At 58.5% G+C, this 16,417-nt stretch overlaps 1 protein-coding gene across 1 annotated transcript in view; it reads left to right on the plus strand.

Moving 5' to 3' along the window:
- Positions 1–16,417, plus strand: part of CROCC2 (ciliary rootlet coiled-coil, rootletin family member 2) — a 56,068-nt gene that overhangs the window by 9,362 nt on the left and 30,289 nt on the right. The window contains 13 exon segments of the mRNA XM_081487031.1: positions 265–450; positions 989–1,186; positions 1,641–1,737; positions 2,049–2,255; positions 2,496–2,686; positions 4,353–4,535; positions 4,938–5,082; positions 5,443–5,589; positions 5,799–6,029; positions 10,282–10,475; positions 13,571–13,698; positions 14,116–14,264; positions 14,846–15,022. Of these exon segments, the coding sequence (XP_081343157.1) occupies positions 265–450; positions 989–1,186; positions 1,641–1,737; positions 2,049–2,255; positions 2,496–2,686; positions 4,353–4,535; positions 4,938–5,082; positions 5,443–5,589; positions 5,799–6,029; positions 10,282–10,475; positions 13,571–13,698; positions 14,116–14,264; positions 14,846–15,022 (2,233 nt within the window).

A 16,417-nucleotide genomic window follows, 5' to 3' on the forward strand; every position in this document is an offset into this window, starting at 1 on the left:
CCCAGCCCCTAACCCCCAACGCCCCACCCCCACCCCCACCTCCCCACTCCCCACTCCCCACCCCCCCGCCCCCACCCCAGCGGAGTGCCGCCTTCGCCCCCAGGGGGACCAGGCTGAGGGGCTCCTGGTTCTGGAGCTGGGGGTGCTCACCCCCACAGCCTCTGGGAGGGGAGCCAAGCGCTGTCCCAGGCGGGGGGCAGTCTGACTGTCGGGGAGGAGAAGGGGCCACAGAGGCTGATGACGGGGGTCTGCCCCCTGCCCCAGGTGCTGGTGCCGGAGAGGTCGTGTGGGGGTGAATGGGGTCGCGGGGCCCCCATCGCTCAGCCTGGCCTCCGCCTCTTGCATGCAGGCAGGGCGTGCCCACTCGGGGCAGCCACAGGACGCCCTCCCACAGAGGCAGGTCACCGCGCTCCGGGGACACCTGGCCGAGCTCCGTGCAGCCACCGAGAGGTGCCCGCCCCCCGCTGCCCCCAGAGCCAGGCTTGGGCTCCGCAGGGCGGGGCAAAGCGAGTCCCACGCTGGGCCCAGGCAGTGCAGCCCCTCACGAGCCCCACCCCCAGCCCCGCCTGGACCTCGCGGGCCCCAGGGGGACAGAGGGCGCCCTGGGGGAGGTGGCCGAATGGACAGAGTGGGTCAGGCAGGGAGCCGGGCGGCGTGAGCGGGCAGGCCAGGCAGGGAGCCGCCATCAGCAGCGGCAGACTGACTTGCATGGAGCTCTGGGGCCTGGCCAGGCACCTCAGCCAGTCTGTCCTGGGCCCTTGAGGCTCAGACAGTCCAAGTCCCGCTCCAGGCGGACAGCCCATCCTGTGTGTCCTGCCCCAGCCCCGGCCCACCCCTGCCCGGCTGCGATGCCACCTGTGGGTCCTCTCCTGAGTTGGGCAGACCGCTGGCCTGAGACCAGACCCCGCCTGGCCCGGCCAGCATGAAGCCCCCAGGCTGAGCCCACAGACACCCCTGAGGCTCTGCTGGGTGCGCCCTGGTCTCGCAGGGGCCTCGCTGACCTGCGGGCGGACATGGCCAGGATGGCCCGGCGCCTGCACACGGCCTGCCTGAACCTCGGCTCCAACCTGCGGTTGGCGGACGGCAGCGCGGCCGCTGCCCTGGAGCAGCAGCTGCGGGACAAGGTGCGGGAGATGCTGCAGCTGCAGGCCAGCTGGGCAGCGGAGAAGGCGGTGCTCCAGGCCAGGTGCGCGGGGGCCCAGGGCTCTGGGTCTAGGATGGGAGGCCCAAGGGAGGCCCGGGGTCAGAGGAGAAGCTGGTTCCTGGGAAAGTAAGACAATAAACCATCACAGGTGCTCCAGTCAGTGGGAAGGGCAGGGGCCCGCCTCCACCAGGACAGGTTGGGCCGAGGAAGCCTCTCCGCGGGGCTGGCGAGCCGAGTCCGGGTCATGGTGGGAGCTCGATGCTGAACTCGGGGTCTGCACTGACCCCCGAGACAATGGCAGCCGCTGAAGTTTCTAGAGCAGGAGAGGGGCGTCTGACCACACTGGGGGCTAAGCCCACCCAGACCGAGGCGGCCGACAGCCGCAGGCAGGCCGCACAGAGCACGGAGGAGGCAGAGAGAGCCGGGCTCCCAGGCCCGTCATCTCTCTGGGTTCTGGTCTCAGGGGGACGGCCCTGCCCCACCCTGCTGTCCCCAGACTCGCAGAGCAGACGCTGCTGGTGGAGAAGCTCACCGAGCAAAACGCAAGCAAGGAGAGAGCCATCTCTTCCCTGGGAACGGACATGCAGAGACCGGTGCGTGGCTGGGAGAGGGCGGCTGGCAGTGGGGCCTGGGCCTCGCCGAGCAGCCTCCCCACCCGCCCCCATCCCCCTAGGAGTCCCAGCGCGGCGGCGGAGGCCCGGTGGCCCCAGGGGACTCAAGCGCAGAGGTGGAGACCCTGCGGCTTCTCTTGGACAGCATCACACAGGTGCAGGCCCTGCTGGGTCCTTCCCACGTGGGCAGCTGACAGGCCGCAGGGCCCCCGTGGTTCAGACTGGCCTGGGAGATGGTCTGGAAGGACCCGTATGACCTGAGCCCTGAGCTCCATCCTCTCTGTGCCCCGAAGGTGGCCCAGGCAGACGCGGGGAGCGAGGAGCTGGCGAGGAGCAGCAGTGCTGAAGGCGAGGGGGTGCAGGGCCAACGGAGGAGCCCCCCGCATGCTGGGTCCCCCTTGAGGGCTGAGTCCCCGCCCCCGGCCCACTCCCCGGCCACCCTGGACTCGGCACTGTGGGCCGTGCGAGCGGCCATTCAGAGGCGGCGGCAGCGGGAGCAGGTGGGCATAGAGCCTGCCGGGCTGAGAAGGGCAGCTATGGGCCTGTCTGTGGCCCCAGGAGGCTGAGCCCCAGGATGCTGACCCCAAGGAGGCTGACCCCCCAGGCGCCTGGCCCTGCACCTCGGGTGGGTCTCTGGTCAGAACTGCGTCCTTTCTCTGGAGTCCAGGGCCCCGGCTGGCTTCTGTGTTCAGAGGCCTTGACAGGCTGCAGGGGTTCACCGCACCCCTACTCCCGGGCAGGAGCTGCGCCAGCAGCTGGAGTCATCTGAGGCGAGGGCCACGGGGCTCCAGGAGCAGCTGTCTGAGAGCCAGCGGGAGCTACAGGCCTCAAGAAGCCTCCTGCAGGAGGAGCGCCAGAACCTCCTGGGCAAGCTGGAGGCACAGAGCCGGGAGGCGCAATGGAGCCGCATGACCAGCGAGCTCTTGGGGAGGTGAGGCAGGCAGGCAAGGCCAACTTCTCCACGAGGTCCTCCAGAAGTTCCTGGGGAGGTGAGGCAGGCGGGCAGGGCACAAGCTCCTGGGGAGGTGAGGCCGGCAGGCAGGGCCACCTCCTCCATGAGGCCCTCCAGGAGCAGAAGTGAAAATGTCCAGACAGAGGCTGCTTCCCTCCCCTCTTCGCCCCCAAGCCCTGCCTGCACTGAGCACCCCTTCTCCCGCTCTGGGCCCATCTGGGCTGTGTCCAAGACTCACCTTCCCAAAGTCCAGGCTGAGCATGAGCCCTGCCCCTCAGCCTGCCTCCCAGACGCCCCTCCTGGGACCAGGTTGTGTTCTGTCCCGCTGCCCCGTTTCCACTGCCGAGAGTCCTCCAGGGGTCTGGGCAATCCTTCGCAGGTGCTCCACAGGCCCCCAGTGCCCTGCCCACCCTCCTGGCGTGATCCGTGGGTCTGGCGTCTCCTGGTGCTCTTGGCCAGGAGGCTGTCTGGATGCTTCTGTGCACGTCTGACTGCCGCGGGGCAGGTGGTGGTGAGAGGCGGGAAGAGAACCCCTGGCATCTGTAGCCCTGGGCTTCCCAGACCCACATGCTGCCTGAGCCGGAGCATGGGGCAGGAGTGTGCTGGCAGCCCAGGAAGGCTTCCTGCAGGAGGCAGCCGTGAGGGGAGGATCGACAGCCTCCCGTGCTTCCCCTCGCTCACCCAGGGGTCGGGCCGGCAGATCCCTCGGGTCCACCCCTTCTCTGGAGGGCCGACGGTGTGTTCAGTCCTGGGACAGCGGGTCCAAGGGAAGATTAGACCCAGTCCTGCTCTCGAGAGGTGCACAGGTGGTGGGCAGAGACAGGAGCGGGCAGGTTCGGCGTGGCAGGAATGGGGGAGCCCGCGAGGTCTCAGGAGGACCTTCTGGTAGGGGCAACAGGGGCAGAGGCAGGGTGTGGGGTGGGCAGGCAGGGCCACCTCAGCCTGCCAAGGAGCAGCGGTCACTGGGGCTGGGGCCGTGGGGAGCTGCTCGCAGGGACGCTGCCTTCCCACAAGTGGCTAGACCGCAGCGTCCTGGGGACTGGGGGGGACAGGCCCGGCGGCCCCTCCACATGGGGGAATGAGAGGCTGAGTCAGGAGGTGTTTGGGAAGGGGGGCCTCAGGACTTGGTGCTTCAGGGCCTGGCTGGGTGGGGAGCAGCTGAGATCCAGTCCTGGCTGGCTGGTGACCTGCAGAGGGGACCTGGGGGTTGGGTGGGGGTCAGCGGCAAGCTCAGCTCTGACAAGGGCGCAGGTCTCCGAGGTCAGCCATCAGGGTGGGTGAGCAGCACCCGGAGATGTGAGGGCTCCTTGGCAGGCTGGGGTCCCCTCCTTCCTGCTGGGTCTCGCAGGACTGCCTGGGCTTAGCCCATGGGTGCAGAGACCCGTGTGTAGGGACGCTCCTGTGTCAGGCCTTCCTGTGTTTACAGGCCCCTGCAAGCCCCCCACCCGGGAGCCACCCTGCCTGGACAGACCAGCTGGGGGTGGTCCGCACGCCTCCCTGAGCCCGGCCCCAAGCCGCCTCTGCGGCCCTCTCGCCCCGTTCACCCCCCCGGGCGCTGGGCCGAGGCCCGAATGTGCCCGGTGACGTCCCTGGGCGCCCCGGCTGCAAGCCCGGGACCCCCAGCCTCGGCCTTGCCTGCTTCCAGAGAGAAGGTGGCTCTCGAGGAGGCGGTTGAGGCTCTGAGGGGGGAGGCAGCCGTGTCCCACGCCGAGAAGCAGAACCTGGAGGCCAGGAACGCGGAGCTGCAGAGAAGCCTCCGGCGGTGCGCGGAGCAGAAGGAGGCACTGGAGCGGCTGGGCGAGCGCGGCCAGAGGGCGCTGGAGAGCAGGTGGGCCTCCAGTGGCCGTCACGGCCCCCGGGCCCCGCATCCCGCCACCCCTGGGACTGCGACTTCACCAGCCTCATCAGGGGGTACTAGTGAGACCGCAGGCCCCTCTCGCACTGACCACCGCCCACCCCCACTCACACCCTCCTCCAAGTCCAGCCCAGTGCCAGCGCCCCCACCTCAGGCAAGCCCACTCCGACCCCCGGGCCCCGCTGGGGTAAGCCCCTGCGTGGTTGCCCTCTCCTGGCCCAGGCTGTCGCCCAGGTCCGAGCTGACACACCCACCTCCAGCCGGGCAGCGACTCCGGGGCCCCGGGCGGTCACCCTGACTGTGGGCCCCACGAGGTGGCCCAGCTCTCGTCCTGAGGTGGCTTCACGCCCTCTGCCCTCTGTTTCCGGGTCTCAGTCAAGGGCGCCTGGAGCAGCTGGAGGGGACGGTCTCGGGGCTCAAGACGGAGCTGGTGTCGGCCCAGGAGGCGCTGGACTCGGCGCGGCTGCAGAGGGACGTCCTGGAGAGCGAGAGGGCGGGTCTGCACAGCGCCCTGGCCCGGGTGCGACCCCGGCCGCCCCATCCCACCCCTCTCCTCGCCGGCCTGGGCTTGCAGACCATCCCACGGCCCCAGCCTCGGGGCAGCCTCCTCCGTCCCCGACCAGAGGGCTCCGGCCCATCCCCCCAAGCACTGGCCACAGCTGCTCTCAGGGGCCTCTCCCTTGGCCACCCGCTCGCCTCCCCTGGCTGCACCGTCCACCCCCCGGGCCTCGCCACCATGGGACCGCTTCCAGGCCCACCCAGAGCTCCAGCTTGCACGCCTCCGTGATGCGCAGCTCACTCCCCACCCTGCTGCAGCTCCCCCAAATCTAGAAGCTGTCCCAGCTTCCCTGCTGGGTGACCTGCGCCCTCCCCGCCCTAGGCTGAGTCCAGCAAAGCTGACCTGGAGCTGCTTGTGAGCCGGCTCAAGGCAGAGGGGGTGGAGCAGAGGGATTCCCTGGCCAAGATGGCTGCTGTGACAGAGGCGCTGGCTCAGGACAAAGGCTCCCTGAACCACCTGGTCCTGCAGGTGAGATGAGGGCCCAGGGGGATGGACCTCCCCCGAGTCCCGCTTCCCCAGAGCGGCCATGAGCCCTGGTCCAGGCCTGGCCCCCCGAGCTCAGGGCTCCCCTTTCATCCATCCTCCTCCCCACCGTCTCCACTCCTGGACTTGGGGGCGAAGGTGCATGGGGCTTGGGTCTGCACACGGACCATCCCCCGTCACCCCACCTCTGGCAGCTGGAGCAGGAGCGGGACAAGCTGCAGGCACAGCAGCAGATGCTGGCGCAGGGGCAGGTGGGCACCCGGGAGCAGCTGGCGCAGACCGAGCGGCAGGTGGAGCTCCTGCGGACCGAGAGGATGGGCTTGCAGCGGGCCTGTGGGCGGCTGGAGGAGCGGCTGGAGCGGCTGGAGGGTCAGGCGGCCCGACTCCGGCGAGAGCGGGTCCAGCTGCAGGAGCAGGTGGGCCAGGTGAGGGGGTCGTGGGGCTCCCAGTCCCCAGCCCCATCGGCAGGGCTGCCCCTGCCTCTGGGGTGGACAGGCACACACCGATTTAGAAGCCATGCTGGCCCTCGGACGTCAGCACCGGCGCTTTCTAACCTCAGGCTGCCCGACTTGGCTGATTTGAAGCCGGCTTCCCGGTGTGGGAGGTAGGAGATGGGGGAGCGGCACACAAAAAGGACGTCTACATCGGGCCTGTCCCCAGCATCCAGGGGCTGGGCTCCCCCCGGTCAGAGAGTCGAAGGCCTCGGGCCCAGCGATACTCACACACTTGAGGGAAAGGCTCTCCTGCCCCTCCATCGTCTTGTCTGTCTCCTTCCTGGACCGCATCCACACAACAGAGCCGCCCAGTCCCACGCTCACAGCTGCACCCCTGCATCCATTCCCAAACCTGCCCACGTGGGTCTTCTGTAGAGGAGGTCAGACTCTGTAGGACAAGACACTGCGGCACGTTTGCTTTTTCGTGACTCCAGCCTTGTTGGTCCACGTGGAAACCCGTCCCTGCAGGGTCTTGGGCCCCCAGTGGCCTTCAGCCTTCATGGCCTGCCACCTTCAGGGCTCAGGCCAGCCTCTTCCTGTCTCTCAGACGCTGTCCTGTCCTTTCCCTCTGTTTTGGCTGACGCATTGTTACATTCAGTAAGGCCGGTGCACAGTTCAGTGGGTGTTGACAGTGGTGAACCCTGGTGTGCACCGTGATCAGAGTGCAGAGTGTCTCCACCAGCCCAGCAGGCTCCCCCATGGCATGCCCACCCAGGCGTCCTCTGCCCTGACCTGGGTCACCGTGGACTGGCTTCACCAGCTTTGGAGATTGTTGCATATGGAGGCATGGGGTGCAGACACTTTGAGCCCATCTTCTCAGCCCCAGCATGACATCTTTGAGAGTCATCTCTGTTGTTAAGTGTGTCAAAAGCTCCTGCCTTTGACAGCATAGTCATGCTCCGCCATATGGATGAGTTACATCTGTTTACCATTCACCCACTGCTGGACTTTCAGGCTGTTTCCAATTTGGAGGTGGACAAGACTGCTACAAGCATCCATGTACAAGTCTCATATGGATATTCTCATTTCTCTTGAGTAAATACCTAAGAGTGAACTGTGGAGTCGCAGGGTAGATGTGTCTTGAACATTATAAGAAACTTCCAAGCAGTTTTCCCAAGTGGTTGCATCATTTCACTTGCCAGCAGTGTGGGAGGCTTCCAGCTGCTGCTCAGCCTTGTCAACATTTGGCATCATCCGTCTTGTTACTCTCTGTGTGTGAAGTTATATGCCTTTGTGGTTTTATTGGCAATTTTCTGGTAATAAAAGGCATTAAGCACATTTTCATATGCTTATTAAATACTTGTATACCTTATCTTGTCAAGTGTCTGTTCAGGTCTACTGTCTATTTTTACTGGCTTTTCCCATTTTGGTTATGGGTTTCTAGTTCACTATCTTGGGTACAAACACTTTGTCAGACAGATGTTCTCACGTTTGTGTGATTTGTATATACATTTTGTTGCCAGCATTTTTGATGGATGGAAAAGTTTAACTTTGGCAAAATTCAGTTTAGCAAATTTTTAAAAAATTAATGGTTAGTATTTTGTAGGTGTTGTCTGAGAATTTTTTGCCCAGCCCAAGGACAAGACAGTATCCGATGTGTTTTCCTCCAGGTCTTAGGTCTGTGATCCACTTAGAGTTGATTTTTCTGCACAGCAGACGTTCTGCCAGTGTGTTCCTCAGACCAGCAGCATCGGTATCACTTGAGAGCTTGCTTAAAATGCAGGTTCTCAGCTGCCCTTCCAAAACCTACCGAATCTGAAACTCTATGGATGGGGCCAAAAATCTGGATTTTAACCATCCCTCCTAGCGATTCTGATGCACATGAAGGTGTGAAGACTGTGGGCGTGTGGCATGAAATAGGAACTGAGGTCCATTATTGTTTACATTAATATCCAGTTGTTTCAGCACCAATTTTTAAAAGACTTTCCTTTCCTTCTTGGATGATCTTGGCAACTTGTTAAAAATAAATGGACCGCACATGTACATGTGTGTGTCCAGATCATATTGTTGATCTAGGTGAATCGATCTATTTGTTCATCCTTTCACCAAAACTGCACTGTCTTCATTGCTGTAGCTTTTTAATATCTTGTAATGAAGTAATGTTGAGGATTCCCATCCAATCCTTCTTTTCAAGATTGTTTGGTTATTTACATTTTAGAATCAGATCTGTCAATTTCTACACCCCAAAAAACCTGGTATAAACTTGACTGGGATTTTGTTGAATTTATAGATCAATTTGAGAAGAATGGACATCTTAACTGTATCCAGCCATCTATCCATGAACATGGTATATCTCTCCATTTTTTTCTTTACTTAATTTCTCTCAGTTGTGTTTTGTAGTTTTCAGTGTAGAGGCCTTACACATCTTTGATTAAATTAATTCCTGGATTTGATATTATGCCTTGCTGTTACAATTTCATTTTCCTATGTTCATTACTAGTATATCGAAATATAATCTCATATATTAACTTTTGCTCATGCAACCCTGACAAATAGACTGATAAGCACCAGATTTTACATGTACATTATCATGTCATCTGTGAATAACAACAGTTTTGCTCCCTTTCTGATCTCAGTGACTTTCATCTCTTCTCTTAATTCACTGGCTAAAGACCTACAGAACAAAATAGAAAAAAAGTAGTGAGAGTGGCCACCTTTCTGTTAATACCAAGCCCAACTGTGGGGAAAGAATTTCACTGTTAAGTATGATGCAATCTATAGGTTTTTCACAGATGCCTCTTATCAGATTGAGGAAGTTCTCTTTTATTCCTAGCATGCTTAGATTGTTTTTTTAACTATGAACGGGTTTTGAATTCCATTAAATGTGTTCCCTGACTCTATTAAGATGATCATGTCATTGTTCTTATTCCGTTAAGCATCCACTTCTATTGTAAACTCTACATTTTGCCATCCATCTTCTTGAACATGTTAATCACAGCTATTTTAAAGTCCATGTTTGATAACTTCAATATCTGGATAGCCAGATGGGCAGGGAGGCATGTGTGTCTATTTTATGTTCTTACGTGTGTTTTTTTGCCATGTGATTCTATCTCTGACATGCCTAGTTGTATTGAATAAAACCCAAGTATTAAATATAAAAAATTGTAGAAATAATTTGAGGACCTTGATGATGCTATTCTTCTAGGAAGGACTCCCTTTTGGTTCTGGCAGGCAGTGGAGGTGCATCACTGCAATCCATGACTGAGACGATTCAAACCTGATCTTCATGTTTTGCAAAGTTATAAGGGTCAAAGTGTCAGTGGCTCGGTCATGTCCAACGCTCTGTGACCCCATGGACTGCAGCCGGCCAGGCCCCTCTGTCCATGGGATTCTCCAGGCAAGGATACTGGACTGGGCAGTCATTCCCTTCTCCAGGGGACCTTCCCAACCCAGGGACAGAACCCGGGTCTCCTGCATTGCAGGCAGATTCTTTACCATCTCAGCCACCGGGGAAGCCAAGTTTGGGGGGAGTGTCTATTCTGCTTCACCACCACTACTAGGGTGAAGCCCTCCTGTGATTACAACTGGAAACCTAGGATGTTTACCAGGATCCTCTGCTCTGAGGTCTGTAAGCGCGAGTTCTTATACTCCTAAAGACACAGGACTGCTGGAAGCTCTCCCTGGCTTCTCAGCTCCTCAGCCCAGACTTAAATCAGCACATGCTCTAAGGAGAGAAGAGATGCTAAGTGGTGGCCTCACTCCTCTGCCTTCCTTTCCTCTGAGATTTTGGCTCCTTCGGTCTCAGCTGCCTGGGCAGCTCTCTGAGGCCCTGTATGGTTCCTGTGATAGATTTTGTCCAGATTTTTGTGATCTTCTTGGTGGAGGTGAGAGTCTGCAAAGATCTGGTCTTCTGTCACCTTCTGCGCATCTCCGTGCAACGTCTCCCAACCCCAGAGACTTGCGGCCCAACAGAAGTTACTGTTCAGATTGACAGCTGGGTCCCACCTGGCGGTCCTCAATCCAAGAATTTCTCCATCATGGTTTCAGGACTGGAGGCGCCTCTGCTGTGAAAACACACACAGACCAGGGGTCCTCTATGTCTCCTGGCCATGCTCCTCCTCTACTCTTTCCTCTGTCGCTGTTCTGAAGGAAACCACTTTTTCTGAAGTCCTTCTTTTCCCTCGAGAGGCCCCTCATAACCCTCCCACTCTCTCTGCTGGACTTTCCCCTCCTCCTCCTCTAGGTCACATGCAAGAAACAGGCCCTGGAGAAGCAGCTGGCCCAGAGCCTGCAGGACCAGGAGGCCCAGATGGCCACTCTCCAGAGGGCCCTGCAGGAGAAGGAGGCTTTGTCTGAAGAGCGAGTCCAGCTGCTGACCAAGCAGGAGGCCCTGGAGAAGCAAGGTCAGCTCATGGCCGAGGAGGCAGCCGATCTCAGGTACCTGGGGACCTACTGGCAAGTGTTCACGTGGCCTTGGCCTCCAGGAGCCCACAGGGTAGTGAGGACGGGCAGTTTCTCAGTGACTGCAGGGCAGGGCAAGTGTGTGTACATGGGAGAGAGGCCATTAGTGAGGGGCAACGCAGTGCCTGAGAGCTCAAGGAGCACCTGGAAGAGGTAAATGTGCCTAGCACAGCCTTCCTGAGAGAGGAGGCTGCACTGGCCAGGTGGCAGGTAGCTGAAACCCATCTCAGACCAGCAGAAAGATGTGGAAAGTCTTGCTCACGGATCTGAGCAGTACCTGGTATGTACTGCTTCAGGCAAGGCTGGATCCAAGCGCTCCCACGGTACCCTCAACTCCCCGCCTCTACCCTGTCATTCTCGGGCAGGCTCAAGGTGAAAGCTGGCAAGATGGCCAGCAGACACAGAGCACCCTTCGCCCCACGAGTCCTGAGAGCTGCTGCCCGCAGCCACCTTGAAACATTTGATGTCCTTGAATGGATCCTGGGAGCCACAGGGCTCAGACAGGCAGACTGTGGCCTTATGCTTATTCCTGGAGCCTGGGTGGTGGCAACTCCAGGGAACCACGAGGCTGGGGTGGGGTGCGGGGTAAACCCTGAAACTATCGGGGCCACTTCCAGGAGAGCTGGGACAGACACTTGTAGGCAAGAAGGGGTGACCTGCAGACTGTTGCCTGGTGAACTGAGCTGGCCTGTGACCTCTGAGGACATCCACAGGCTCATGGCTTTCTGCACCTTGTGCCCACCTAAGGAACATCCAAGTGTTTTTGTAGAAAGAGTTCTTCCCGGAATTCCAGAACTAGAGGCCGTGAGGAAACTTAGAGGCCGGGGTCCTTGAACATCTTCATGGAAGAAAGAGGGAAGACTCCCCTCCCAATGCAACTGTGGGCACAGACTGCAGCAGGAACCCTGAGGAGGTCTCTGTGGGTGGGCGGCAGTAGAGGGTCCCAGGCTCTGCCCCTGGCCCCCTCCCAGGCCCCACTGGCACTCTGAGGGCAGGGGGCAGGGGCCTCTTTCCTCCTGCCATCATTTGCTGCCCAGCCCACAGGCCCTGGTCAGAGGACCCTCCCCTGACTCACTCGTGACCACTGGGCCCAGGGCCTCTGCACACGGTGGTCCTGCAGACCCCAGACAGAGTCACATGCCCACTAAACAGCGTTTCCCAGTGACCAATCTGAGCTTCTGCTGACAAGGTGCTCGGGATGTGACTTGCTTCTCCTAATGAGTGAGGACTCTGGGTTTTGAGGTCCTCCGGCCCCCAGTCCCAGGCCCTGAAAAGGCTGCAGCACCAGGGGCCTTCGTTAGTTCTCAGGCTTCAGCGAGATCGACTGAGTCCCCGCCTGTACCCACCTCGCCCTTGCTGGCGGTGCCAGCCACCTTCTAGGAAGCGGGATGGGGGAGAGACTGGACTCGTTCTCAGAGTCTCTCCCTCTGGGTGACCATTCGGTGTCTGACCCACACAGGCCACGACCCCAGAGGGCACCAGGCGGGCACCTGGGAGAAAGTGGGTGTGAGGCGGACAGAAAACTGGGACGAGCCCTCCAGGCAGAGGACGTGACATGCAGCCGTGGGGAGCGCGGAGCACCCAGGGGCTTAGAGGGTGGGGACTGAAGGGGGCGGGATATCAGAGGAGTGAGGCTCCTGGGCCCGGCAGACATCAGGGCGCCCTGGAAGGTGCCGACACGTCTCACCCCGACACTAGCAGTGGCCGTGTGCAGGGCCCGAGGGAGACTCTGGGGGCTGGGCTGACTAAGCAAGGCCCTCTGCGGCCCGCAGCTCTCCCTGACCCCCGGCCTGTCTGGGGCTGGGCGTGGGCTGAGTCTTCACGTGGTGTCTGTGTTGAGTGTTTGTGGTGTAGCCTTGTTGTTTGGTAGTGGGTTTTTTTCACTCTGCATCAGTGCAGGACACAGCACATAACCGTTATTATGAACGCGTGCTCACTGTCTGGCTGGTGACTGATGCACTTGCTGTCGGAGAGGCAGGTCCTTCCATCACCCTCCCCAGAAGTGGGAGCTGCTGAGTCGCCATGTCCATCCCAGGCATTTTCTGACTGGCCATGTCTGTGCCCAGACGCAGAGGCAGCTTCACCCCGGGGATGGTGCTGCGCGTGTTCTGTGCTGGAGGCTGCTTCTCAGAGCGCGCAGAGAGTTTCCTCATTGTTGTTAGCAGCGGACGAGATGCACTGTGCTTCCTGAAACGTTCTCACGTTGAATGGCATTGATGCTGAGTCTGATTCACGCCCTGTGTGAGGCTACGGGGAGTGTCCTGTACTGCGTCATTGGTTCAAGTCTATTTCTAAAGCACTGACCCCTAGAACTGGAATTGCTGGTCCAAAGAAAGATATGCACAGTTTATGTTTTAAAGTTTCCTAGTTCCCCTCTGCCAAAGTGGTCCTTGCACCCCTGCCAACAAGAGATATGATCACTATTTTCAGCTTTGTTAACGTGATGCATGATGGATGAAATAGCACAGGTGAAATCCGAACCCTCTTGAGGACCTAGTGAGTTTCATGTGTTTATTCACCATTCTTGCTTTCTTTGTGAATAACAGCCACTGTTCTCATATTTCTGTAGGATAAGCCACTTTCTGTCACTGATTGATAAGAGCTGTTTGTATATGATGGATATTAACCGTAGTATATTTAGTGCAAATATTGTCTCCAAGTCTGTCCCCCATCTTTTGATTTGGGGAATGTTTTCTGCACAAAACTCTGTCTCCCTCTCTTTGAATGTATTCAGAACTGTTGGCCTCCTTATTTTCGTCTTCTGATTTTTGTGTCTTGCTTAAGATTATAAAATATCGTTCTGTACCTTTTTCTACAGTTTTTACAGTTCAGAGATGCGTAGTTGTTGTCTGTTTTGGTTTTGTATTTAGCTTTTGAATCCACCTGGAATGTTTTCTGTGTAGGCTCCAATCTGTTCTTAGAGATTTAAAATGAATGAGCCGCCCTCTGCCTTCTGATTGATGGCCGGCCTTGGAGGACTCCAGCTAGCAAATGGGCTCCTTGCTGCCCTCGTCCAGCAGGGTCCCCTGCTGGCGTGGGTGACTCGCCTGTGGTGTGATGACTCTCCGCAGGGCCGAGAGGGACACCCTGGAGAGCAGCCTCTTTGAGGCCCAGCAGCTGGCGTCGCAGCTGCAGGCGCAGCAGGAGCAGCTGGAGGGAGAGGCCCGGAGCGCACGGCTGGCCCGGCAGGCCCTTCAAGGTTCTGCTCCAACGGGCTCCCTCTGCCCCCCCTTCCCAGAGTTTGTCCCCCGGTGGGCGGCTCCCATTCACTGTGCCCCAACGGGGCCCGAACACGGCGGGGAGGTCACATCTGAAGTTAGCCAGGAGATCCTGCCGCTTCCATCTGCGACTGGCGGGCACCTGCCAGCCCTGGCCCAAGGCTGGGGATGGGCTCTGGTCACAAGGTCCACGTGGCAGCCCCTGCCCACCACCCATGCCCCTGCCTCTGCTCAGCCCACCCCAGCCGTGCGGGCTGCCATCAAGACATGAGCCTGCTGAGCGGTCAGGGGCTCTGTCCCACCAGCTTGCAGCCTCCCCAGAGCCCGGGGCCCACAGGCGGCAGGGTGTTGCAGGGCCGTGCCTCCCCACGGGTCTGGACGCGCCTGTCCCTTGGCAGTGGAACTGGAGCAGCTGCAGAGCGCCTGGGAGGCCCAGGAGACGAGGCTGCAGCGGCAGGTGGCACAGCGGGAGCGGGACGTGCAGCTGGCCCTGGAGAGCCAGGCGCTGGCCCATCGCGAGGACCTCGCGCGGCTCCAGAGGGAGAAGGTCTGCCTTCCCGGGACCCCTCCCCCAGCTGTCCGGTCACTTGCCAGGGGTGTGTCCCTGCTGTGTCCACAGGGGCGGTGGGCCCAGGGGATCAGCTGGGCGGCAGGCGGGCCCAGGCCACCCTGGGACTGGGCGGGAGGACCGCTCAAGGCGCGCGTGGATGCTCTGTCCCGCACAGAGGAGGCGCCCCCGGGTGTCGGCTGACCTGGCCGCAGTCTGAGGGCCCGTATTCGCAGGGAGCTCCAGGCCCTCTGAGCTGTCCGCTGGTCACAGGTCAGCAGGCCCCGTGTGACACGTCCTCACACGGCCTGGTGTCAGGGTGCCTGGTGCTCCCTGAGCTCAGGAACGGTTTTTGAGCTGTGACTGGACCGTGGGATGCTGGTGGCTGAGGCCCAGAGCCCTCCACAGCTCCTGTCACTGCGCGGGAGATGGGGCCTGTGGCTGGCTGGCCTGGACTGTCCCCGGGCAGCTGTCCCGCCCCGGCGTCCACGAGCCAGCTCTCCCTCAGCAACGCAGATGCCTGCTGGTCTTGTGAGCTCTGACCTGTGCGTCTTCACACCTGTGCCTCTTCCCCGGCCCAGGAGACCCTGAGTCTGTCTCTGACTGAAGAAAAGGAAGCGGCTGCACGCCGGCTGAAACAGGAGAAGGAGCTGGTGGCAAAGAACGCAACCAGGAGGGAGGCGCTGAAGGAGGAAATTCAGAGCCTAAAGCGTGAGCGAGACGAGAGTCTCCTTCAGCTGGAACACGAGAAGCAGCAGGTGACGGGGGACCGTGAGGCGGGGGGCCCGCGTCCACGCACCGTGCCTGCTCCGACCCAGTGAGAGGGCTATGTGAGTCACCGTGTGAGTCAAAGGGCAGCTTTGATCTCCCACCGCAGTCCTGGTGGACATTCACCCTCCTCTCAGTCCCTCCATCCCTCTCTCCACCCACCCAACCATCTGTCCATCTGTCTACCTGTCCAGCCATCCAGCTATGTTTCCATCCACCTGTCTGTCCAGACATTTCCCCACCCACACACCCACACGCCCATCTGCCCGTTCGTCCACCTGCCCACTTCTAAATATATACACATATATTTATATATATACATATATAAATACATATATATACATACATATATATACGTATATATACATATAGATATACATATATATATGTATATATACTGCCAAAGAATGTTCAAACTACCACACAATTGCACTCATTTCACATTTTTACAAGGTAATGCTCAAAATCCTTAAAGCTAGGCTTCAATAGTACATGAACCAAGAACTTGCAGATGTACAAGCTGGATTTAGAAAAGGCAGAGGGACCAGAGATCAAATTGCCAACATTCGTTGGATCATAGAAAAAGCAAGATAATTCCAGAAAAACATCTACTTCTGTTCCATTGACTACGCTAAAGCCTTTGACTGTGGATCACAACCACTGTGGAAAATTCTTCAAGAGATGGGAATACCAGACCACCTCACCTGCCTCCTGAGAAACCTGTATGCAGGTAAAGAAGCAACAGACACGGAACAACAGACTGGGTCAAAATTGGGAAAGGAGTACGTCAAGCCTGTATATTGTCATCCTGCTTAATTTATATGCAGAGTACATCATGAGAAATGCAGGCTGGATTAAACACAAGCTGCAATCAAGATTGCCAAGAGAAATGTCGATAACCTCAGATATGCAGATGACACTACCCTTATGGCAGAAAGTGAAGAGGAACTAAAGAGCCTCTTGATAAAAGTGAAAGAGGAGCATGAAGAAGCTGGCTTAAAACTCAATATTCAAAAAAAGAAGATCATGGCATCTGGTCCCATCACTTCATGGCAAATAGATGGAGAAAAACTGGAAACAGTGACAGACTTGATTTCCATGGGCTCCAAAATCACTGTGGATGGTGACTGCAGCCATGAAATTCAAAGACGCTTGCTCCTTGGAAGAAAAGTTATGACGAACCCAGACAGCATATTAAAAAGCAGAAACATCACTTTGGCGACAAAAGTCCATCTAGTCAAAGCTATGGGTTTTTCCAGTAGTCATGCTCGGGTGTGAGATTTGGACCATAAAGAAGGCTGAGCGCCAAAGAACTGATGCTTTCGAATTGTGGTGCTGGAGAAAACTCTTGAGAATCCCTTGGACTGCAAGGAGATCAAAGCAAT

This window comes from Giraffa tippelskirchi, chromosome 5 (genome assembly GCF_054371585.1).
Source record: "Giraffa tippelskirchi isolate mGirTip1 chromosome 5, T2T-mGirTip1v1.2.pri, whole genome shotgun sequence".
NCBI classification, from domain to species: Eukaryota; Metazoa; Chordata; class Mammalia; order Artiodactyla; family Giraffidae; genus Giraffa; species Giraffa tippelskirchi.